General features: G+C 42.4%; 3 protein-coding genes and 1 long non-coding RNA gene across 13 annotated transcripts in view; 2 read left to right on the top strand and 2 right to left on the bottom strand.

The window, feature by feature from the left end:
* The first annotated feature begins 4,110 nt into the window (after nt 1-4,110).
* Nucleotides 4,111-6,670, top strand: MRPS14 (mitochondrial ribosomal protein S14). The gene is made up of 3 exons (XM_042819971.1): nt 4,111-4,179; nt 4,267-4,413; nt 6,173-6,670. Exons 1-3 carry the CDS (start codon nt 4,135-4,137, stop codon nt 6,353-6,355), a joined length of 375 nt encoding a protein of 124 aa, XP_042675905.1. The 5' UTR covers nt 4,111-4,134; the 3' UTR covers nt 6,356-6,670.
* On the bottom strand, nt 6,551-13,304 carry LOC122160946 (calcyclin binding protein). Its single transcript, XM_042819972.1, has 6 exons — nt 13,181-13,304; nt 12,657-12,849; nt 11,892-11,988; nt 11,235-11,334; nt 10,009-10,103; nt 6,551-8,175 (listed from the first exon to the last, which is right to left on the bottom strand). The coding sequence occupies exons 1-6, from the start codon at nt 13,199-13,201 to the stop codon at nt 8,016-8,018; spliced, it is 666 nt and encodes a 221-aa protein (XP_042675906.1). The 5' UTR covers nt 13,202-13,304; the 3' UTR covers nt 6,551-8,015.
* A 232-nt stretch (nt 13,305-13,536) lies between these two features.
* LOC122160584 lies at nt 13,537-22,732 on the top strand. Of its 2 annotated transcripts, XR_006168882.1 has the most exons (4): nt 13,537-14,065; nt 16,428-16,513; nt 18,476-18,652; nt 21,581-22,732. It is a non-coding gene; the product is annotated as an uncharacterized LOC122160584 (long non-coding RNA). The 2 variants fall into 2 exon arrangements; XR_006168881.1 differs by lacking the exon at nt 21,581-22,732 and having other exon boundaries at nt 18,476-21,574.
* The window catches only part of RABGAP1L (RAB GTPase activating protein 1 like), a 206,524-nt gene continuing 199,166 nt past the window's right edge, over nt 15,463-22,820 (bottom strand). For all 9 annotated transcript variants that reach the window (XM_042819260.1, XM_042819259.1, XM_042819262.1 and 6 more), the window contains 2 exons: nt 21,606-21,803; nt 15,463-21,319 (listed from right to left, as the gene is read on the bottom strand). In XM_042819260.1, the coding sequence (XP_042675194.1) occupies nt 21,164-21,319; nt 21,606-21,803 (354 nt within the window). In that variant the 3' untranslated portion in view covers nt 15,463-21,163. The remainder of the gene's footprint in view (nt 21,320-21,605; nt 21,804-22,820) is intronic.

The raw sequence follows: 22,820 nt of genomic DNA, 5'->3' as shown, positions 1-22,820 counted from the left end.
AGGAAGCCTTTCCAAACAGCAGAGTAGAACACGTATGTATGGGCACAGCAAGAGTACACAAGGCAACACCAGAAGCAACACAAATTAAAGCTGAAGGAAAGCAGCCAGAGAAAAAGGGGATACATTGCAAGAAGCCATGGACTGAGACCTGAGCTTGGTAAGTGCCAGGGGCTGGTACATCGTGCTATTTTTGCAATCCTGAGCTAGAACAAACGCTGCCAAGTTGTACCACAGCACCGGACACAGAGGAGTTGGCAGTTTCCTAACTGCTGAGTTAGAAAAGTGGGCATATCTAACCATCCTAAAGCCACGGGAGGGTCCTCAAGGAACACAGGAGGAATAATAGATATTCTGCTACACTAATTCTTTTGCAGTGTCTGATAAGCAAGATGTATTAACCCTTCCCACAAGAAGGACAGACTGCTTCTGACATGATATATACTCATTAGAAAACGTAGAGAGGCTTAACAGTAATTTCACTTTTGTTAGTTATGATCAGCATGTGTTTTATAATGATTTGCCTACCTCCTTTTTCTTAAATCGTTAGTTTCCAGCATAAGTCAAGTGGTCTCTCCTGAAGCAAATCTTTGTTTTGCTGCATGTATAGTTCAAAAACATTCAGACATCTGTATTTGCTCAATTTTACTCACCCACAGAATTTCACATTTTATAACTGGCATGAATAATAAAGTAGTATTATTATGGAAATAGTACTGTATTGGCTTCCACCAGCGAGTCTGTGAAAAGGTACACTAGAAAGCATAGAAAGAGCTTTTCTGTGAGAAAATAATGAAAAAGTACTAATAGTGTTTGTTGTAATTGTATGCAATCACTATCACACAGAAACAAGAGCCTAAATTGGAAATTGCCAGGAACAAGCACTCTAAAATAATTAACTTGCAGGTTAAATCTTTGCCCTGTTAAAGTCAATGGCAAAACTCACATTCATTTCAGTAGCTGTGGTTCCACTGTGGAGGAAACAACCTTTGAAACCTTAATCCCTTTGTCTGGGAGCAATATTAACTACTACTCCATACACTATACATTTTGCAGCAGTAACACATCTGCCTAACACAGGATTGCTGATGTTTGTGCAAAGGCTTTCAGAACTTTAAATGGCAGGCATATACTACAAGATGTCAAAGAAAGAATGGATGGGTTTTTCCATTCAGAAACAAGAATCTCAGGCAAAAATTTTTTTTAAAAAAACAAACAACCAAAAATACAACAACAAAAAAACTAAAAGATTCCTCTTACCCTTCAAGTACTTTCAGATGCCCTTCTGATATATCTGCCACTTGCAGAGCCTATCTGAGCAAGATGAAAGCTCTCTTCTCTTCCCAGACCACTCTACCAGTCCCCGTAGTGAATTTAAGTCCCCACGCATCAAATGGAAGGAACCAATAAGGTCTCTGAGCGTTTGCCCAGAGTGTTTCCCCCACTCAGTCTATCCTACCAGCAGAAAAAGAGCCTGTCCTGTTCATTATATGCTCCACCCCAAATGCAAAGCCAAAAAGCCTTTCCAGACCTGTACATGTGGCAGAAAACATCTTGGCGTGGCTGTAGGGACCCAATATTCAGAAGCACTTCTGAAAAACTAAAAGATGTGAGATTTTTGCATAGTCAGCACCAAATGCAAAAACAATATACTTTAAAAGAGAGCAATACATAAAAACTACAATTATCTGGGAAATTAAAAAAAAAAAAAAACAAACACAGAAGGACTTACAAATAAGCAGAAGAAATGCCAACACCATTACTTGAGTACCCAGAAGATTATCTCAGGCACATATGTTATACATACCAGTTTTTAGATAAAACATATGCAAAGGTTCTAATCAGTTGCTTTACTTCCCTGTAAGAGAAACTGTCTGCAAAAACCTCAGGATGGCAAAGGCTATCTATGCATATGAAGACTTTACCATAGCTAGGTGGGGATGTGAACTAAAACTCTATTTCTCACATCAAAACAAAACAAAACACTATAAACTCTGAAGGTAGATTTGCACCACCCCTCCCTCTCAAAACCCTAATTCACACCCTGGACAGTAACCAGCTCTGATACACAACCTAACTAGGAATCCCACCGAAAATGGATCACAATTCAGTTTCCTTCACAGGCTCTTCCCAATCCCACTCACACAAGGGCTCTGTTCTGCTCCTCTCCCCAAACCCAAATGTTAACCCTAGGTAGTGAGTAGCTCCAACACCCAGAGGTGCAAACTACTAACTAGGGAAACCACGATTCAAAGTAGCATCTGGTACACCCTGTTTTTCTTTGGCAGATCCTTCCCAACCTCACTGACACACAAGGCACTCTGGGCTTTCTCTCTCTCCTAAACTGTAGAGTAAGGGAAGGCAACAATATTGCTTTCTATCAGAACAGAAACATACTTGGTTTTTGTGAAGATATAGTTCAGAAGATGACCTAAGAAGTGACCTAAGTGGCTTATCCTTTCCAAAGACCCAGTAAAGTCTCCAGAAGGAGCAACCACCAAATAGAGAACCTGCTCCCTCAAATGAGAGTGAGGAAGGACAGACCTTGGGTCTACCCACTTCCAGTCATACAGGTGCACTGCTTGCACCTGTGTGCCCTGGGTTAGCCACACCTTCTCACTTGCTACTCAGCCACTGGTTTAGGCCTTGACCTAGCAGTCCCCACACACCAGTCAAAATCTAAACTGAGCCATAAAACTAGTTGGCTAGCTCCAACATCCACCCAAAGTAGGAATCCCACCAAAAAAGACCCACATATCTGAGCTGCTGGTACAGCTCAACCTTCTTTGACAGCCCCACTCACACAACAGATGTGCACTTTCTCTTTAGAAACCCTAACCCTGTACCCAGACAGTGACCAGATCCAATGTATGGGAGAAATGCACTTGGTTTTCAAACTCTAGCCAGAATCCAAACATTAAAACTTATCCAAACAGTAAACCTGGATAGAGACCAACTCAAACAACCACCCACTCAAAGCTCCAACATCTACTCTAGCTGGGGATCCTACAGAGGGAACCTCAAGTCAAAACTTCTGGTACACATCAAACGTCTTTGGCAGACCCTTCCCAGCACCACTCACATGGGGATGTGTGGTTTCTCTCTCTCTCCAAATCCCAACCCTAAGTTGAACCTTAACTCAGACCCTAACCCTATACAGTGACCAACACCCATTTCAACAAGGGATCCCACCAAAAACATCCCACCTTCACGCACACCTCATCCATCTGGACCACCTAAGAAGCACACAGACACCAAAGGGAAACATAAAAACATACTGAACAACTGACAGTGTGTTCTAACATACAAATGCCCTTTGGTTACATCAAATGCCTTTTGATTAAGTGCATCTGATTCCTTGCTTAATTTTCTAAGCCTATTTTCCACTGACTGATTTTATCAGCTGGAAAGATGCAGAAATAAGAAATTATGAACAATATCATCTGGGAATTAATCTTGATTTTTTTCTCCCTGAAACAACAGTAATCTTCCATGGCAGTCAGGCATCCACAGAGCACTTCACTGAGCAGCAGTCGCCAACACCTTGAGCTTTGAAGATGCTCACAGAAGCTTTGCAGCCCACAGGCTTTGTAACAGCGGGATAAGGGGAAATGGTTTGAAGTTGAGGGAGGGAGGATTTAGGTGGGATGTCAGGGGGAAGTTCTTTGCTATGAGTGGTGAAGTGCTGGAACAGCTGCCCAGAGAGGCTGTGGATGCCCCGTCCATCCCTAGAGGTGTTCAAGGACAGGTTGGATGGGGACCTGCGCAGCCTGGGCTGGTATGAAATGTGGAGGTTGGTGGCCCTGCATGTGGAGGGGAGTTGGAGATTCGTGATCCTCGAGGTCCCTTCCAACCCTGGCCACTCTGTGATTCCGTAACGCCTGGGCTCCTATGAAGGACTCCAGACCCTCACACGACTTTTTGATGAATCTAGCGAGCTCGCATGAACCGAAAACATACTCAAAATAATGAATGCAACGTTTAAAACGTAACACGCTCCGCCTGAAAGCAGCACGCAGAAAACCGCTCTGACAGCCCAGGTAAATGCGGATTCCCAGGCAGGGCGAGGCGCACCACCGAGCCCCGCCCCGCAGACAGCTGCTGCGCAGGCGCGGTTCGGCCCCGTGCCCCGACAATATGGCGGCATCCGCGCTGTGCTGGGCGCTGAGGGCCGCTCGGCAGGTCAGCCTCTCTCCTGCCCTTCTCTTTCCCTGCAGAGAGACGGCCCGGAGCTGCAGCAGCCTATTTTCTGTTGCTGTTTTAAACTAGGTTCTCCCAAGCCAAACGCGGGGCTACTACGTGGACTGGAGAATGCTGCGCGATGTCAAGAGGAGGAGGCTGGCCTACGAGTACGCGGACGAGCGGCTGCGGATCAACGCCATCCGGAAGAACACCATCCTGCCCAAGGAGCTGCAGGTACGGGCAGGGCGCGCAGCGCAGCCTGACTGGCTTAAGTCTCCTTTCTCTTCTGAATTGTCAGTTGCATAGCTTGGGAAAGCTGTTTTCCTTTATTGCGTGCTGTCTGGTTACTTGTATAGCTGCCTGAATAAAGGTTTTTACAGTTTTGTTTAGGAGCTTGGAAGCCCAATCCTGCCAAAGCCACTAGTTTAACTAGGAATTGTTAATTTTAACATGGAAACCTAGAACAGCTTATGTCTAACCTTATTTTCTCCTCTCTTACACTAAAGCCATATTATCCTGTCACAATCAGGCTGTGTACAAATTTGGTCCCCCTCCTGCTTATACCCCCCAAATCCTGGAAGGCCACATTGAGGTCTCCCCTGGACCTTCTCCAAGCTAGACAAGTCCAACTTCCTCAACATTTCTCCATAGGAGAGGTGCTCCAGCCCTCTAATGATCTTTGTAGCCTTCCTCAGGACCCACTCCAACTGCTCCACATCCCTCCTGTGCTGGGGCCAGACTGGGATGTAGTACTGCAGGTGGGGGCCGTTGCAAGGGCAGAGCAGAAGGGGACAGTCCCTTCCCTGCCCACTGCCACCCCTCTGTTGATGCTGCCCAGGACTGGCCATCTGGGCTGCAAGAGCACACAGCTGTTTCACATCCACCTTTTTGTCCACCAGGAGCCTTAGGCCCTTCTGTGCAGGGCTTCTTTTAAGGATTTTCACACAGAGGGTGATGAGGCACTGGAACAGGTTGCCCAAGGAGGCTGTGGATGCCCCATCCCTGAAGGCATTCAAGGCCAGGCTGGATGTGGCTCTGGGCAGCCTGGTCTGCTGGTTGGTGACCCTGCACATAGCAGGGGGTTGGAACCAGATGATCATTGTGGTCCTTTTCAACTCAAGTCATCCTATGATTTTATGATTTCTTCTCCCAGTCTGTACATGTATCTGGTATTGCCCCAGCACCAGTGGGGCAATACTGGTCACCTTGCACATGTGCACCTTGCACATGACCACGTTGATCCTCATTAGGTTCGCATGGGCCCACTTCTCAAGCCTGTCCCAAACTTTGGTTGACATCCCTCTGTACTGTTGCATCAACTGCACAACTCATCTTGGTGTCATCCTTAATCCTGACTTCTTTTGAAGATATGGATCCCCTTAGAAGGTAGCCTGACACTAATGCTTTTCAACGCTTGCAATATAATGGGAACTTTCGTAGTCCAGCATCACCTTCCTTTTACGTCCAACCATGTCTTCCTATCACAGGATCCTTTAAGCCTTGCTTTTTTGTTGTTTTTATTATTATTTACCAACTGCTGCTACCTGATGCTTTCTGCTGACTTTTTGTTCTCTTGTACACAGACAGAACTTGAAGCTTCTGGCTAGAGCAGAGACATTTTCACTCATTCTCTTCTGCCTGTAGCTCCTTATGAAGTATGAGCTGTAATATCCATTTTTATCGGCAACCTGTGAAGGCAGATAAGAAACAGCTCATCTTGAAGGACTAACCCACTCCATATTTACTGGCTTGAGGTTGTATGATGCATCAGGTTAAATTGTAAGCCTTGATGTAGATCACTTTACATTCACTGTTAGGGTGTCTAAAAAGAAAGGCAGGAGGAAGTTTACCATTAAATATTCAAGCATACTCATGATGTAATAGTAGCCTGTAGTGATAGCTGTTCTACAATGGGATTTGGAGGTCTGGAAATAAGATCCCTCAAAATCCTAGGGAACATGGTTAAACTCTAAGCTGTGGTCTTCTGTTTTAGGAAGTGGCTGATAAAGAGATTGCTGCCTTGCCCCGGGACAGCTGCCCTGTGAGGATCCGAAATAGGTGCGTCCTGACGTCCCGCCCTCGGGGGGTGAAGCGGCGTTGGAGGCTTAGCAGGATTGTTTTCCGCCATTTTGCTGACCATGCTCAGATGTCTGGGATACAGAGGGCCATGTGGTAGTTCACTGCATGGATATGTGTTCACACAGAAAACACAGGACAGGCTCAGTTTGCGAGTTCAGTTAAAACAGACTCCTATGTGTAAGTCCAGCCTCAAACTGATGCAGGATGGAAGAAAAGCCACACTGACTCATTTACTGGATTGTGCTGGGATCAGCTCACTGACAAGCAGCAGCATAACTACACTAAGTCAGTCTGTGTAAGAAGCAGTTTTATTTTTTTTGGGGGGGGGAATAAAATCAATCGCATTGTTGCAGAACTGAGCTGAGCTCTGTGATGGGTAACATTTAAAATAAAGACATATAGCAAAGGCTCATTTAAGCTTTTTTTTTTTTTTGCCACTATATGGTTAAATTCACCATGGTAATTTAGGTAAAAGCATAAATGAAACTTCACAACAGGGCAAAGTAGTATTCTGCCACAAACAGGAATGAGCATGAAATTAAAAACATAATCTCAAGTTCAGATAATCTTGCTATGCAAACTTAATACAAACATTAACAAGCGACGAAGAACAGGTAGAGAACCTACTGGAAACAACAACATGTTAATATTCTTCTACCTATAGTGCAGAACTTGTTCCAGTGCTTTAAAAATAAAGTAGCAATTAAGTCCTAGTCCAGACCATAACAGGGCAGTAATGGCTTGCTTAATTTGGCAGGTAACGTTGAGTAAACCTGTCCCTGGGAGAAACACAAGGAGGAAGCATGAAAGAAACAACAGTAGCCCCAGCAAGCCTGCTGCTAAGTTCATGTTTGCCATGTACTCTTCTTCAAGCAGGGCAATAAAGGGGAAATGGCCACTCTGCCCTCCCTAGCTGTATGTGGCAGGGGCTGCAATAAATAGGCCAAGTTGTACTATCCTCAGGTGGAAGACACACAGGCAGCAAGTTAACAGCAATCCATCACCCCCAGTTTTGTGAAACTTTGGTGTATAACTTAACACACTACTTACTCTGTTACATTAAAACCTTTCAAAGTTGATAGGAGGTTATGGAGCTTCTCTCTTTTCCTCATACACTGCTAGAGCCAGGGTCAACTTGCTAGCATCAGCAGCTCACTACTCTTCTGTGACTGGTGCCACCTAGAGACGCCCCAAGGAGGTCACACTTAGCATAGCAGCTAAAGGGCAGTTTTCAAAAGCCGTGAGCAGTTGAACAGGTAGTACTTAAATTTTTTAATACCACAGTATAAACACCATACCACTTCTGCTCAGCTAGCAAGTGCACTGTCTTGAGATAGTGGTTCTGCTTGCCTCAGCATTTTTCCTTTTGTCACAACATACTATCCCACATGTCAAAAAAGCGTACCCCACAGTGACATTAGTCCCAGTAACCAGATGGGACAGAGAGACCTTGACCCACCCCGATTTAGGATTCCTTTTTTCTTCTACATTCCCTTCTCAGTTTCACAAAAGCCTCCACTTATCTGAGGTGCTTTTTCTAGGGAGGGTAAGGATTTACCTACGCTCCACTCCTCAGGAAATGGTGAATCACTTGACTGAAGGAAATGCTTTATAAGCTATTTTATTTAAATATTTTCTCCAACCTGAAATGGAAAATGAGTGTCTTTGCTTGGAAGAAGATTGTGTAAACAATGATCTTTGCAGCACAGCGAGTTCTCACATGGAAGATCTGTATTAAGGCAGCCCTTAGAGTACTTTCAAATATCCATTGGTATGTCCCCTTTGGATTGCTTTTCTCTGCTTTCAACCCAGGCCTTGTTGATGGTGCGCTTCATTTCATCATCTCCTTCTGCATACATCTTTTTTAAAAGGTTCATAAGCCCTTCACTAGGATCTGAGGTGTCATAGGCAGCCTTCCTGCAAGACAGATATATATGAGAAGATCAGCCCTAGCTAACAATTCTCTGCAAAAATCTGAACACCAGAATTTGTTAGAAACATCATCAGTGAGCATTTTGTTTTGGCCAAGTCTTTACATCATGGAAACCATTAATCACATTTTTGTCACCGTGTCTTCAGGTGCATTTAGACTAAATGCAATTCCACTTAAAAGCTGTCCAGTTAAGGATAACAGGAAGCAATTTGCAGTAAACGTGACCCACCACCAAAATTAATTTTAAAAAGCAAGACTTGAACGTAACAGATCCAGAAAGTGCCAACATCTGTCTGCGAATTAAAAGAAAAAAAACAAAAACCAACAGAAGAACGACAACACTGAGCTTTTCAAGTGGCCATATCCATGACCCAAAAGGCATTTTCTGCTTCCAGCTGTTATGGTGTTCAGAGGTTAACTGCCTCATCATAGCACCTTGCATTTCTAAGCAATTTTCTCACCCTACAAAGCCAGCAACAGTGAAGAAGAATAATACTCCATGTGGGAAGCATCTTGCTACGACATGACCCACATTACCAGACTTCATATTATGCCACCTCTGGCTAAACTGCCTCTATATCCCATTTTTCTAAAATCCCACAGGTATTCTTCAGGTAGCTGCAGGCTACCTGCAAAACAAGCAGATCAAAATAAATCAGCAGAGGGGCGAGGCACCAGCATCCCAGACCTGAACACTGGTAAACTAGGAGGAATATTTCTGGAGTGACTCAATTGTCTTAGTGTAAATCCTCAAGCCTTTGAACAAGGCAGCAATGCTAGCCCTGTCAGGCTGGGCAGCAGATGGTATTTCTCTGCACAAGAAACAGATTTAATGAGATGACTACATTCCTCCAGCAACTGATCAGTAGTCAAGTTACCTTCTCCTAGTCTTTAATGCTGTTGTTTGAGAGGGGAAGGCGGTTTTTGCTCTGTTAGCCAGGACTGATCAGTTCAAGCTAGTCATTTTACAAAGATTAAAAAAAAAAAAAAAAACAAAGCAAAATGAATAGTTGTTGTCAGGCCATAAGTGTCTCAAAAGTGAATGCTTCCACACTTCAAAGTGGGCCTGCAAATTCTCTTCTGGATGAGAATGTGTATATTTTAAAACAGCATGAAAGTATTATACTAATTTATACTAGCTATATACTACTACTACACACACAGAAATGCATTTTGTCCCCAGGTGTTTCTGGCTGTAGCTTACCACTTTTTCACATCCAGTGCCCAAGCTGCCTGTAGTACTGGTCCCAAGAATTTGAAGCAAACTGATTTAAAGTTGTCTGAAAATTTTGTACAATGACCAGGTAAGCAAAAAAAAAAAAAAAGAAAAAGAAAAAAAAAAAAAGCCTTTGCCAAAAGGATGCTGGGTGTTTTGTGTGGGCATTTCAAATGCATGTAAAAAAAATATTATTTTTTCTGTATATCTACAGAATATAGCCTAAAAACAAAGTCAACCTCACCAGAGCAGTTCTTGCTAGAAACGCAGCCATCAAGATAAAACTGACTCATTAATTGGTTAATTACCTCTAGCACTCTCACTGAAGGTCTCATCTGTCTTATTTCCAATGATGTGACATTCATAATAAGCAATAAACCAATAGAAGAGTGGCAATCAGCTCTCAAAGAGCATCTCCTCCGCTGTCAGTCTTACTGGTACCACAAAAATCCCAGCCTAATGATTCACAAATACCTTGGGGGCTTGTGCCCCAGAACAGCAGTTCTCTTAATCTGACTGTCAGTGCGTTACAGCTCTTCTCTTGCCTGTCCTAAAGCAGTTTCAGAAAGAAGATAAGATGGAGGGGCAAGGAGACACTTACTCTTTCTCTTTGCTTTCTTTTTCCACTTGAGTGAGACACTCCCATTTTTCTTCCCGCTTCTTCTTACACATCACAAGGACTGTGTCTGTCTTTATCTGGATGGAGAACAGCAAGATAGGAATTTAGAATACTAATAAAGGATGCTAGACACAACCACAATGAACTTTCACCTCTTTCTATATCCACCAATTCCCAAAACATTTATTTGCTGTTGATTTTTAGGTAATATACAGAAATTCTAGCACGTATTCAGCTTCACAGCACCAAGTGTTGACCTCACTGTGGTGGATTAAACGGCATGACTGATACAGAGTACTAGTACAGTACTACAGTACTAACTACTCTATGGTACAGCAGAACATACAGTGCTGTAGAAGCACCAGTCAGTCATTTTAGGATACTAAAAGCACACAGGACTGCCTGGTAAGTGGTGATACCGAGTTTTGGAAGAAGCTCTCCCAACTCATTTCTCCTAGGACAAGAAACTGGTTTAAGGGCATTGCTTCATTTCACAGTATGTTTGCAAGTTATAAGCAAAGCCTGTTTAATTGCTACCCTGACCTCAATTCCTCAAAACTGCTGTGTGCCATGGCACACAGAATTCTCCCTGAGCATCAGCTTAGCTCAGTGGCATGACCACTGTTCTTTTTCACACTGTATTAAAAGAAGGAGAAAAAAAAAATAAATAAATAAATCACTGGAGCTCCATTCTTTTTTTTTTTTTCTTTTGGTACACTATTCTAGTTTTAGGACAGTTTCAAACTGAACCATCATTTGGTTCAATGGTGTTACAAGCAGCAAAGTAGGAAGAGTATTTCAGTTGCAGTCATCAGCAGTGAAAAGTTGCTCAGTTGCTCCTGTTTAATCTATCCCTACTAAAGCCAGAGCAAGTTTTGACATTGTTTTGGGCATTATGCCTAATTAAGCTACTCAAGGCTTCAGTCTGCTGACAAGTCTCCAGTCCTTAAAACTGCAAAGGCTCTCAGAAGTGTTTCAGAGCAGAAGAATGCAAACTAATGTTTAGTGGAATTTTTTGCTTAATTATTGCTGAAATCCCAATTGGAGGGCTGTTTAGAAAAAGCACACGATACCTAGCTATGATCTTTTCAAAAAAAGCCTATGGGCTCTAGACAATGATTCCACAATTACAACAACTAGAGATTCTTAAGAATGACATTCAGGCAACGACCATGGTATTACCTGTAACACACAGGGTTTGCACTGACCTTTCTGGAGCTGCCTTCCACAGAGATGGGCTTCAAAAGATTGTTGAACGTCATGGTGTAGTTCTTTCCATTCAGATTCTTCACCAGCAGATCAAATGACCTGAAGCCAGAAGTTGGGGAGAAGGCAAACATAAATACATACTCCAGTCTGTACAAGAGTGTTCCACACTGCCACTGCAAACTGTCCTAGATCCCTTTAGCAGGTGCATTACTTGGGAGAGCATGTCAACTGGTCCAACTTTCCTCCTACCCTTTCAGTTGGATTTAATACTGCCACATAAATATATATATATACACATAGATTACACATCAAATCAAGATCTTCACAGGGTTCTTTCTCACTGACCTCCTGCAACTAAGGCAATTTTATTTAATCAACATTTCAGTTACATCACCATTAAAAACAGGGCTGGTGCCACATACCCTGTCAAGCGATATGAGGTGTAACGAGCATTTGTAAAATTTTTTTTTAAATGCCCTCTGAAGAGAGCTATGCTTAAGGGTATGTACTAAATAAATTGAAGCAGGGGGGCAGGAAAAGGCCTAGTTGACCTAGAACAGTACTCAACACTACACAGCCCTGCTTTTCAAACAATATTTCAACAGTTCCTCATCCATGCTTCTCCCTTGTGGAATAGTGCAACAAGATGAACTCACCTCTCTGTGAAATTCACCTGCACGTTCTCAGCTGGAAGCTTCTGGACTCCATTTAAAGAGACATAAATCTTAATAAACTTGTCTGACTGATCCCAACCTGCAAGAGAATAAGAAATTAAGATCTAGCTTTCCTCCATACACTTAATGCATTCTGTTCTATGATTGCATGATTCCAATATTCTCACGAAGTCCATGGTAATGATCACAACCTGTGCCTTACTGAAATAACCTTCAGAGGGATAAGGGAAATCCGAGAGTAAAAGAAGGTCCTCACACATTCCTGAACTCCTCTAAATTTGGAGAAAAGCCATGCATCAGCTCAGTTAAAATGACAGAACTCTGTGCAGGAATTGGAGATGTCTGTTTTTGCTGCAGTTTCCTTGCCCACTTTCTCCCAACACGCCAGACAAGCATCTTGAGCAACTCCTTCTCCTTTTACCTATGTGACAAGCAGAGAAGCCAAAGCTCACTCTTTCAGTCTTGCTGAGTGTTACACAATGGAAAAAACACTCGCTGGTACAGCAGGGACTGTTAATACTTTCTACCAGTATGGGACAGCACTCACACCAACAGAACTAACACATACTGTGCTCAGGGCCACACAGTAAGCACACAGAACCTTTACAAGTGGGGTCTCCAGTACAAAACAAACATTTAAGACGGCTTCTTACAGCACTATGTGAAGACTGTAAGTCACTGACACCACTCAGGCTTCTCTTCAGGCAGAAGCCTGAGCTGTAAAGGCTTTTTGAGAAGCAAACCTACCGTAATTGTTGATTTTCACTGTGTACCCTCCCAGTGATGACTTTTCTTCCTCTATCACATCTTTTGGCTTTGGCAGAGGCTGACTCTTGATTTCTAGCTCTAGCTTGTGCTTTTCCATCATCAGGACATCACGCAGCCGCTTCCTCGTGGCCTTCACAAGCAGCTCTTTAACCTCCTCCAAATCCTTCTGCAGCTGTTTAACAACAGAAGATCGCACACGCCGATCAGACGAACCTGCTCAAGGTTCACTGCCGAGCTCTCCCCCGCTCACCAGATACCTCAGATTCACGCAATCAATGTCACTCGGCATGCTGCTAAGCACGAGGCTACGAACACCTTCCCTCCCCTACCACACGTACATCAACGTTTAAGCTCCCATCAACCGGGACACAGCGGAATGCCGTAAATGCTTTACAACCGAAACAGCTGCTCCGCGTTCAGAGGCCAAAAGACCCCCTGCGTGAGCAGCGTCCTTCCCGCCAGCTCCCAGTCAAGAGCAGGGGGAAGAAAGGGAAGCCGCTCACCTCCTCGCGAGCAGCAGCCATGTCGTGTGTGGCACAACGCCGAGCCGCACCTCCACAGCAAAGCCGCCAACTCCACGGCCCCTCTGGAACCTTCCGACCTCCCACCCCGCCCCCGCGCAGCGGAAGTGACGTACGTCTCCTCCTCCCCGGGGCGCACGCTGCCCCCTTCCCCACTTCCGCTCTCTCAACGGAAGGGGAGGGCCAAACCGCGGCGTTGCCATGACGACGAGCAGCTTGATTGACAGCGCCCTACAACCCGAGGAAGCGGGGCTGTTACCTCAGTGGGTTCAGCCTGCCTCGCTCGCTGCGCGTAGCTTCAGTGTCTTCACTTCTTCACTTCAGTCTGTGGTATTTGTAACGACCGAGCTCAGCGCGCACATTGTTCCACCTGGGGGCTTGGTTTTATTCCGTTCTTCTTCAGCTTTGCAGTTGAAATATGCAACAAATTGCCCAACTTGAAAAAATATAAAACTATGAACAGTTGAAACAAGTAATATTTAGAAGGATTGCTCTTGAAGATTGGCAAGTGAAGTGCTCTATTCTGTTGCAACTTGTTTTTCTTTTGAAGTGAGGGTTAGAATACCTTCCTAGCAGGGGTTTGCCCTCCCAAGGGGGGTTTGGACAGTGTTATGGCAGAGCCGTGCTGCTGCAGTATCTTGTCTCATTTGTTAGCAATAGCTTGTCAACCTGTTACTGGTTCCCTTTGGAAGTAGATCCTCCAGTAATGCTTCGTTTCAGTGGTTGGGCTGGATGATCTTAGAGGTCCTTTCCAACCTTAAAGATTCTTCTGAAGCGTCTATCTGCTCCTCGTCCTGCAGCTTCTCAGCCGCAGATTTCATCTGACAGGATGCATTGTGGTCAGCTGGAAAGAACTTCTGTGGCACGGTTAGTTAATGGGCTAAGCCCGGTTTCTTCTTCTGAAGTTGTTTCCTTGTGATTGTTCTGCTGAGCGGCCGCTGAGAGGAGAAAAAATCAGTGCAATTTCCATGACTACTGATTAGTCTCCTCTGTCTGTGGTGGGATTTCATTAGGAAGTGTTCACAGCTTTAGGATTTAATTTGGTATTGCTTTGCAATTTGATTTCTGGATACAGGGGAAAACACTTAAATACATAAGTGCTCCTGTAATTTGCTTGTTTTCTAGCAATTTTTAACTCTTCTACTATGAAAACAAGTTCTGCATGGCTCTTCTGGGTTAAAGCTGCAGTGCCACCTGAATGCTGTGTCCTACCTTGGCTATAAACAGGAGAGAATGACAAAAGTTTTCTTCTGTGCATCCTCATGAGGAGCCAAGTGGCTTCTCCCAGGGGACAAGAATGGGAGCTGTTTGTGCAGCAGGAAGGGAAGAAGGAGCTTGGTTAGGACTGGTAGGAGTGCTGAAACTCAGCTGTAGGATCCTCATCTGGTCTTTGTGGTGAACACGGGGCTGTGCAGTGTGTTCCTAGCAGCTCAAAGGATGGGGTAAAGTCATTTGAGAGGATGTGACCTCTCTGTGGAGCACAAGGTAGCCATTCCCTCCTTCCATAGACACTGATACAAACTGATGACAAGCAACTTTTGGGTAGTGATATGGAGGTGAATCAGTACAAAATGTTACCTCTGGTAAATTAACCAGAGACAAGTTTTTAATATTCAGCTTTTCTATCTCTGTTCCTTTATAACTCCCCATGGAGCTTATCTAGTTATGCAGGGAGCTGTGGCTGTTCATCTCAGTTAATAAAAAATATACATATATCCTGTAACAACTACAGGAAAAACTGGTTTCATGAAGTATTTGAATACTTCTGGTTGCTATCTGCCACAACTGTTCTGCCCTGATCTTTCTCAGCCATGCTTCTCTGTTGCTGGCTCCTCTTGGTCCCACTTTTCTTCCTTAGGGCTGCTGCCTGTTTCTTTTGCATACTTCAGGGAAGCATGAAGTCCCAGCCACTCTTGCTTTCCTACTGTTGTATATGAACAACCTTTAGGATAAATATATTTACCAGTCTGTTTTCTATGCTAGAAATCTCAGAGCAGCACCTGGAGTGTCCAGCACAGTGCTTGTCAGTCAGATCCCTGCCGTACAGGTTACCCTTGTGAGCAGGTACATAATACCAACCAGTTTGGAATGAGCTGTGCAACGTGCACATTTTGGACAGCTGTCTGCTGAGCATCAGTGTCCTGGCACAACAGTGTGCTTCAAAATGACCAACTGGAGTGAACTGTATCAGAAAACCCAACGTGGCCGTTTATTCCTGCAAACTGTTTCTTAAGTGGCTTCTCAAAATAAGCATCTTATTCTCATTTTGTTTGCATTTCCATTTATTTTACAAGGCATCGTTCACACAATGATAACAAGGTACTGATCCAAACAATTCTGTAACAATTAGAAAAGTAAACATTTGTTGTGACCATGTACATTAAATTGCACTTTGAATAACAAGCGTTACACTTATATTTCTGTATCATACTTTATATAATACATGGATTTGTTACACAAGAAGGGCAGTATGGAACTGTTCTCAAAAGTCTCACAGCGCTGTGATGCTCTTTCTTCCTAGTAACTCTTTCTAGTGACTATATTTTATGAACAAGGGACGCACTCAGATATCAAATGCAGCTAAAAACTTGGAAAATCTCATCGGTAATCAGCACTTTGAGGGTGCTCTCTACATTCAATGCGCTGATGTGATTGCAGACAGAGAGTGATCTGGATCAGAATTATGCTTGATTCGATCCTTTTCTGCATTGCTAACCTTTTCCCTGTGTGAACATACCAGAGAATCCTCTTACACAGAAAAGCATCAGTTCCCAAAGCTCAGGAGAGCTCATGGTACAGCTTTAGAAGGTGGTATTGGTACCAGCGTGTCCCCGGGAATTACTGGAAGGGGGGACTTGGGACCTGGAGAAAAAGCTGAGAACATACGCTTTTGTTTGCATTGACAGTAGCATCCATGTATTATATAAAATACAAAAATAAGAGAAACTGGAAGGAAATCAGTACAGCCCAGGATTCTGGTGGTATCAAATCACAAATGAAATCTATGATACTCGATCCTTTTGCTGTATTTATCTCCTTGGGATTCAGTTTCCTATATATTATTCTATATATAAGATATAGTTTTCCCAAGATACATATATATTCCTTTACAGGTTAAATAAAAGCAAGTCCCACTGAATAAGAAAATAAGAGGAAGTAACATTCTAATTCTCTACCCATATCTTTTTTTTTTTTTCTTTTTTTTCTTTTTTTTCTTTTTTTTTTCCAGGTAAAAATAGCATGAAATACATTCAGTAGCAAAGCAGTTGGAATCCAGGAGAAGTGGAGAGCCCTGTATTCCTGGAGGATTAACCTGTACGTCTTAAGTCATGATCCTGAAACAACTTGTGTAGACTTCTGAGTTGAGAAAGATAGGATCTTGATCAATGCTGATAATTAGTCATCCAGTTCCAAATTCTTTGTATTTCCCTAAATCCACCTATGTATAAGCCCAGTTTTAAAGGCTGCAGTGATGTCTACTACATAATCCATTCTGAAATGTCCAAAAATCAGTGCTTCACTGTGTCTCCCCTTAGTGCTGTTACTTGGAAGGAGGTAAGGGACAGCTCCCAGTAGGATGGTAGGGTAACAGATGGAAATAAATAGAACCTTAGTTCAATCCTTTGCATTTGAAAGAACAACGTGATGCCTGGTGCTGTGTGTACCCACGGTGCTGGGTACACTTGGCACTGCATATCTCGTGCAGCCAGTGTTTGAGCAACAGCCCTTTCTGCAGGGTTTAGCTGTAACAGAGGCATGCTGGTCAACCAGAATGACATACAGTAAGGTTTTCTCTGTAGCAGCTGGAAAAAAAACCCAGCATTGTAAGACAAGAGAGTTTCTGGTTTCAATGCCAAAGGTATTTAGGCTTACTAGATCATGTAGAAGTATGCCAATTATCCCTGAGTCTAACAGTAAATCAACATAAGAGGTATAATTCTCCCACGCATACAAGCAGTTCCGTGGATTTCACTGCCAACTACTTAAAACAAAGATGGGAACAGTCCTGTTTCTCGTGAAGAAAGCCTCAATTTTTCATGCAGCTTTTAAGTTTTAATGCCAGTAATTAAGATTTTCATTTAACTCCAAGTGCCCTGTTCAATCGGTGAGCGATACTGTGACTCTGAAGTCAATGGGATACTTCATGCTTTGTCAAAGGGCTGAATTATTGCTGCTCTTGATGTTGGAGCTCCCTCTCCTGTTGTAAATGGCTGTCTTTATTCTGTGTTGTTTTTCACACAATGGCACAGATTTAAGTGTCTATTTTAGGGAGGAAAAAAAAAAACAAACCTCAACAAACAAGTTCTTTAGGGTGCCTAACAAGAAAAAAAATCGTTTATCTGACTTGTAACTTGGCTGTGGCAACCTATAGAATGTAGTAATTAATGGGCGAGGCAAGAACGTGTTTGTCAGCTGTCAATACTGATCACATGGCTGACCAGCTTTCCCGTAGTGATTTCACTGAACATTAAAGCCTATGGGCTCCAGGGATTTTGCAGTTCCTTGGATTAAAGCCACCCACCGTATCTTTGTTTTTAAGTCTCTCTAGGTAGATTTAGGATTTGTTAAAGTACGTGCTATTGCTTTTCAGTACTGAGCCACAAAGATGAGACTAGTTCACAGATGTACCATGTAAGTACCGTGCTTCATTGACCCTGTAAAGTGTTACAGTCAAAGTAAACACTTCTTTTTAAAGTGGAAAAAAGATAAGCAGCTTTGTTTGTTTTTCCATACTGGACATCTCAGGAGCAATTTGAATCCAACAAGATGAAACGGTTAAACTAAAAACATTCTTTGGAAGCTTATCCCTAATGAAAGTAAAGGCTTCATTCCAGAGTAGTGCAGTCTCAGTAAAATTAAAACTAGATTTAGTTCCATAAAGCTGTATTGAAAGTAATTTGGATTTTTTAAATGGACACATAGTTTGATACTGAATCAGGAAAAAAACAACTAATCACTCCAGTCTTATGAGCTACTTTCCAGTGCCACACAAAAGTAAGCTTGGTATTTCCTGCTGCAAATCTCAAGGCTGAGCCAGCTACCCCTGACAGACCAGTTGCCCTGGAATATGAGCGTGTCTGTAATCGACTGCTGAAAGGACTAATTAAAAGCCAGACTTTCTTTTTCCTCACAAGTATCTCAGTAACACGTACAGTCAGCAGGCCGAGTTTTAGCTTTCCTGATTTAATCCCGCAGTTTTGCTACTTTCTTTGTTTCTGAGTATAATGATGCTTATTCCTCAAGATGCCACAGAGCTGTTTTTGCTTATTCTTTCAGTAATTGTGAGAAAACAGTCTCCACGTATAAACATCACTCTTCCAAATGCCACTGCTACAAACACTAAGTGGGATGTACAGATGGAAGATGAAAGTCATTTACTGCCTTTGTATCATTACCAAAAGTGGATAGTTCAGCCGTTCATTGCCTTCTGAAACTTCTTTTGAGAGGTACAAGGTAAGCCAGTTTCTATCTGACAGAGCTATGAAATCATCCTGGCTAGCAGGTAGCAAACGTGATTTTGTCACAGGAACTCAACTTCTAAAGACAGAGAGCTGAGAAAGATGATGTTCTGTCAAACCTAGTTTCATGAAACACAGAAGCTTACTTAATTCCCTTTTGATAAACTGTGAGAGCACCACTCCCATTTCCCCCTCATCCACTCACTCTCAATGGACCCGCTGACATGACTTCATGTACTGACTTGTCAAAGGACTAAAGGGCAGAAAAATATCCACACACACAATATTTTAAGATTCATCTGCAGTAAGTGCCATACCAAGGACAGGGACACGACTGTACAACAGGGAGTTGGGGGGCAAGGTCTCCGAGCAGCAGTCAGCTGTTACGTGAGCACGGCTGCTCAGGGAATTACAGTCTTAACCGTTTTTTCTTGATTCTGATGGCATTTTTCCAATCAAGGCTTTAAATCAGACTGAAGGTAAATGTAAGATCTACTTAAGAAATGTGGACACTTGTCAAACCATCAGTGTCACTCATCAGCACAGTACTCTCAAACGTGATCAGTGAACGCTCGCCAGGTGTTCTCAAGTGTCACTTCCAATTTTTTACGCCGTTGATACCAAGTGTGGAATGGTACTGATAAGTGAATGAATAATGCTAGGTTAAGACAGTCCACACAATGGAAACATCTATGTAAATATTAGCATGAAAGTGTATTTTTCTCCTATTTGCAAAAGAGATCCCTTCTGCTTTCTCCCTCTTTATTCTCCCTTCCGCCCCCCAGTCTTAAGGTTTCCAGATGATCACTTGCAGGTACTTTTAAAAATGCTAACATTCTTTAACTCCTAACTCTTAGAAGAGAGAATTCATTCGCAGGATCTCTGTGTCAGGACTATGATTATAATCTGATCTCTGCTTCAAACAGGTGACTATCCTTCTGAATCATTCCTTTGGCACAGATAAACATTAAATTTGTACTACTCTGTTTGAAGTAATTCACAATTTTGCTTGACAACAAAGCACAGGATGAGTATCATTAAATTTTATTATACAAAACTGACAAGATATGGCATTCCTTCAAATTAATAAAAACAACAACCAAGTCAAAACAAAACTGCTATACCTGCAACAGTGTTGTTAATGGAACAATTACTACACAACCTTTTGTTCAGCAGCAATATTTACCTGCAAGACCATTTTATAGACGTGAGAGGTATGATTAAAAAAATATTCCATCAGTTCAAGCAATAGTTTAATTTTCCATGAAATAAGTCTTTCTATAAACACTTTATGTTCAGTCAAAACAAACACTTTCGAGTTTTCTTACCTTAGACAACATATAAAACAACCAGACAGGTTTGGGAATCATCAGAGAAGTCTATCCCATGGGAGAAGTCTAAGTTCTGTATTTCACTTGAAAATGTCTGTCTTTATAAAATAAGTACTATCAATAGCATTTCCTGGCCAAAGATTTATAGCAAAAAAAAAAAAAAAAATTCTGCTTCTGTGATGTTTTATTCGTCAGTGCAGCAAAAAGTCTTTTGGGTTTGTATTTGGTACCTCATTTCTGTGTCAAATTCAGAACTTGCAAAACAGACCCAGGGAAAGGTTTCTGTTAATTGTATTCATAAAAGCTCTGCTTCATTGCACAGGATTTACAAAAGGACAGAACTAAGTCTTTCCTCTGCTTCTCTGCTCAACAAATACATTTCCAACAGTTTTCCCTTTCTCCCAGTGGAAGGAATGACTTCTTGGAGTTCTTACTATAAACATGAAATAAAAAAGGGGAACTAGGTAACTTTGTTAAGCTCCAGTTCAGCTGTAAATCACCTTTAAACAACAGTGCTACTCAGTGCTACGAACAACTGCACAACTTGCATTTCTGAAGAAAAAAACAACCCAAACAAGGATGAAATTCTCGGGGAAGCTCACGAACAATTGTGCCAAGAGAGCACAAGGCATCTCTGCCTAAGCTTTACAAAAAGTGCTTCTCTGCAGGACGCAGTCACTGCGATAAACTTCTGAGATGGTCCCAGGGCATAAGTTATCCTAGACTCGCACACACACTGGTACTTGTTACACTGTGCTTTCTGGGAAGAGATGATGCTGCAGCACTTTACATTTGACATTCTCTCTCCTCCTCTTCCAGAAGAAAAAACCTTCTATGCAAGATAAAAATAATTCTGAATCATTAGTCATGTATTAAAGAGCTAGTTTTGAATTATTTATTCATCTAGTCATATAAAATAAAGTGTAAAAGTATGAAGGTATCAGAACGTGGCTTTCAGCAAGGCAGTTTGGGAAGTAGGAATTCAACGTAAAACAATATATTTTTACCCTCTTTGAAAAGGGTCACATCAGAATGAATGAAAAACACTGAAGAATTTCACTTCAAGCCTGCACGCCTGCCTTTTGTCCTTTACCAGAGAAGAGAGACCACTGGAAGACTCCCCCAGGGTTTCAGTTGTGTTGTTCTTTGTGCTCTTGTGTTAGGTCTGGCTGGAACTATGTGCTGCCCTCTCTGGGTGGCAGGGACGGCTGGGGCTGCTGCGGTGGCTGTGTGCCTGTGGCAGTTTTGATAGAGTTCAGGGTTTTGCTAAACCAAGAGTTTTTGGCAGCTTGGATTTCATTCATAAGGGCTCCCCTCTGGTGCTCCAGCTCCTAAGAAAGCAGAACGGTCAGAAGTGATCAAAAAGAATTTAAAAAAAGAAAAAATAAAAGTCTTCAAACTCAGTCTTCTAACTTTCTTTGCAGCCTCCCAGGCACTGGGGAGAAAGGACGCATTAAAACCACCAGAACAGCAGATGATGTTTAGATATACAAATGAGAATCCTTATTTCTGTCTTTTTAAGGACAGACAGAGGATTCTGGAAGTTCACACGCATACAGCAGTACAAGTATATGCCTTTTTTTTTGGTTTAGGGAGACTGCGTGGCATTCCACATACCTGAATTTTGCACTTGGCTTCCACAAGCTGCAGTTTGGTCTGTGCAAGTTCCAGCTCCATCTCTCTCAGCTGCTTCTTCAGTGCATCCTTCTCATCATCTATTTCTAAGCCTTTATTATCCAGGCTTAGAGCAGGCAGCTTCAGTGTCCCCTCCTTACTGAAAATCTCACTGCAGTGTTTGCAGGCCATCACTTTACCCTGGAATAGCCAGAAAGCTACTTTCACACTTCACGTTAAAAGAGTTTGGTAAGTTCATGAACAACGCCCTGAGTATATGAAGCAGTATTAAAAAAAAAAAAAAGAAGACCTTAGAAACTAGTTAGCATTCTCTGTTTAAGCACAAAGACTTGACTTCTCAGTAAGACTCAAACCTTCTTGCTACCAAAGCTCTGTCATATTTTGCAGTATTTATGTTGGCACAATTCAGAATAAATTACAGACTAGGGACTTTCTTGATCAAATTCGTACAGATTTTGTTATTTGCAAGAAATCCAGCCAGCTTTTCTGTATTTCCAGAAGTAGTCAGTTGGTTGCAAGATGTAGTACTGGCCCTCAATGCATGGTTAGAATCATAGGGGACAGCCTTTCTTACTAACATTTGACACACAGTTGCAAGGTTTTCATGCTGCCTGGTGAGGTGAAGCAGACACTCATGGCTGAGGATGTAGCACAGCTCGTCTGGGCTTGCAAACTAACACAGAATATTGAATTGTTTCAGCAGTTTATAGGAACATCAATAGTAGTATATCTTTTGACGAGTAACAGATAGAAATGGTCACTAAAAAGCAACAAATCAGGTTCAGCTTGAGTACTAAGGGAACCACTAGATGTTACCATTGACAGAAAATGATTCCACCTACTTAGCAGTGACAAAGCAGAGGGATGGAATTATTACCTGATCAGGAAATACTTAGCATTTGTGTAGATACTAGGAATGGGATTTAGGGAATAGAGAGGAACTGCTAATGAAATTCTGGGGATGGCCCAAGCTGTGCCCTAATAGTAATTCTGATCCTCTCCACTATGCACACCCAAGTAGCAGCAGGTTTTCTCCTCTAGAGAGCCTTCTTTTGTTTACATTTAATGGAAACATCTGAGTAAATACAGCCTTTCTACACTGCTGCCAAAAGCACATTTCTACAAAAAATAAAAATAAAATTAAAAAAAAAAAAATCGACATTCCGTTCATTTTGAAAGTTCTAATCTGATAAACTT

This window comes from Centrocercus urophasianus, unplaced genomic scaffold (genome assembly GCF_019232065.1).
Source record: "Centrocercus urophasianus isolate 14NV4802_14NV808 unplaced genomic scaffold, USGS_Curo_1.0 seq_18, whole genome shotgun sequence".
Taxonomy (NCBI): domain Eukaryota; kingdom Metazoa; phylum Chordata; class Aves; order Galliformes; family Phasianidae; genus Centrocercus; species Centrocercus urophasianus.
The sequence above is the reverse complement of the archived record's forward strand: the minus strand, read 5'-3'. Positions and strand labels throughout refer to the sequence as shown.

Coding starts and splice junctions, on each gene's coding strand:
- LOC122160946 (XM_042819972.1), bottom strand. CDS start 13,201: ATGGCTGCTGCTCGCGAGGAG. Junction 12,850..13,180: donor TGGCTGCTGCTCGCGAGGAG/GTGAGCGGCTTC, acceptor GTTGTTAAACAG/CTGCAGAAGGATTTGGAGGA. Junction 10,104..11,234: donor TGGAAGGCAGCTCCAGAAAG/GTCAGTGCAAAC, acceptor TTCTCCATCCAG/ATAAAGACAGACACAGTCCT.
- MRPS14 (XM_042819971.1), top strand. CDS start 4,135: ATGGCGGCATCCGCGCTGTGCTGGGCGCTGAGGGCCGCTCGGCAG. Junction 4,180..4,266: donor CGCTGAGGGCCGCTCGGCAG/GTCAGCCTCTCT, acceptor GTTTTAAACTAG/GTTCTCCCAAGCCAAACGCG. Junction 4,414..6,172: donor TCCTGCCCAAGGAGCTGCAG/GTACGGGCAGGG, acceptor CTTCTGTTTTAG/GAAGTGGCTGATAAAGAGAT.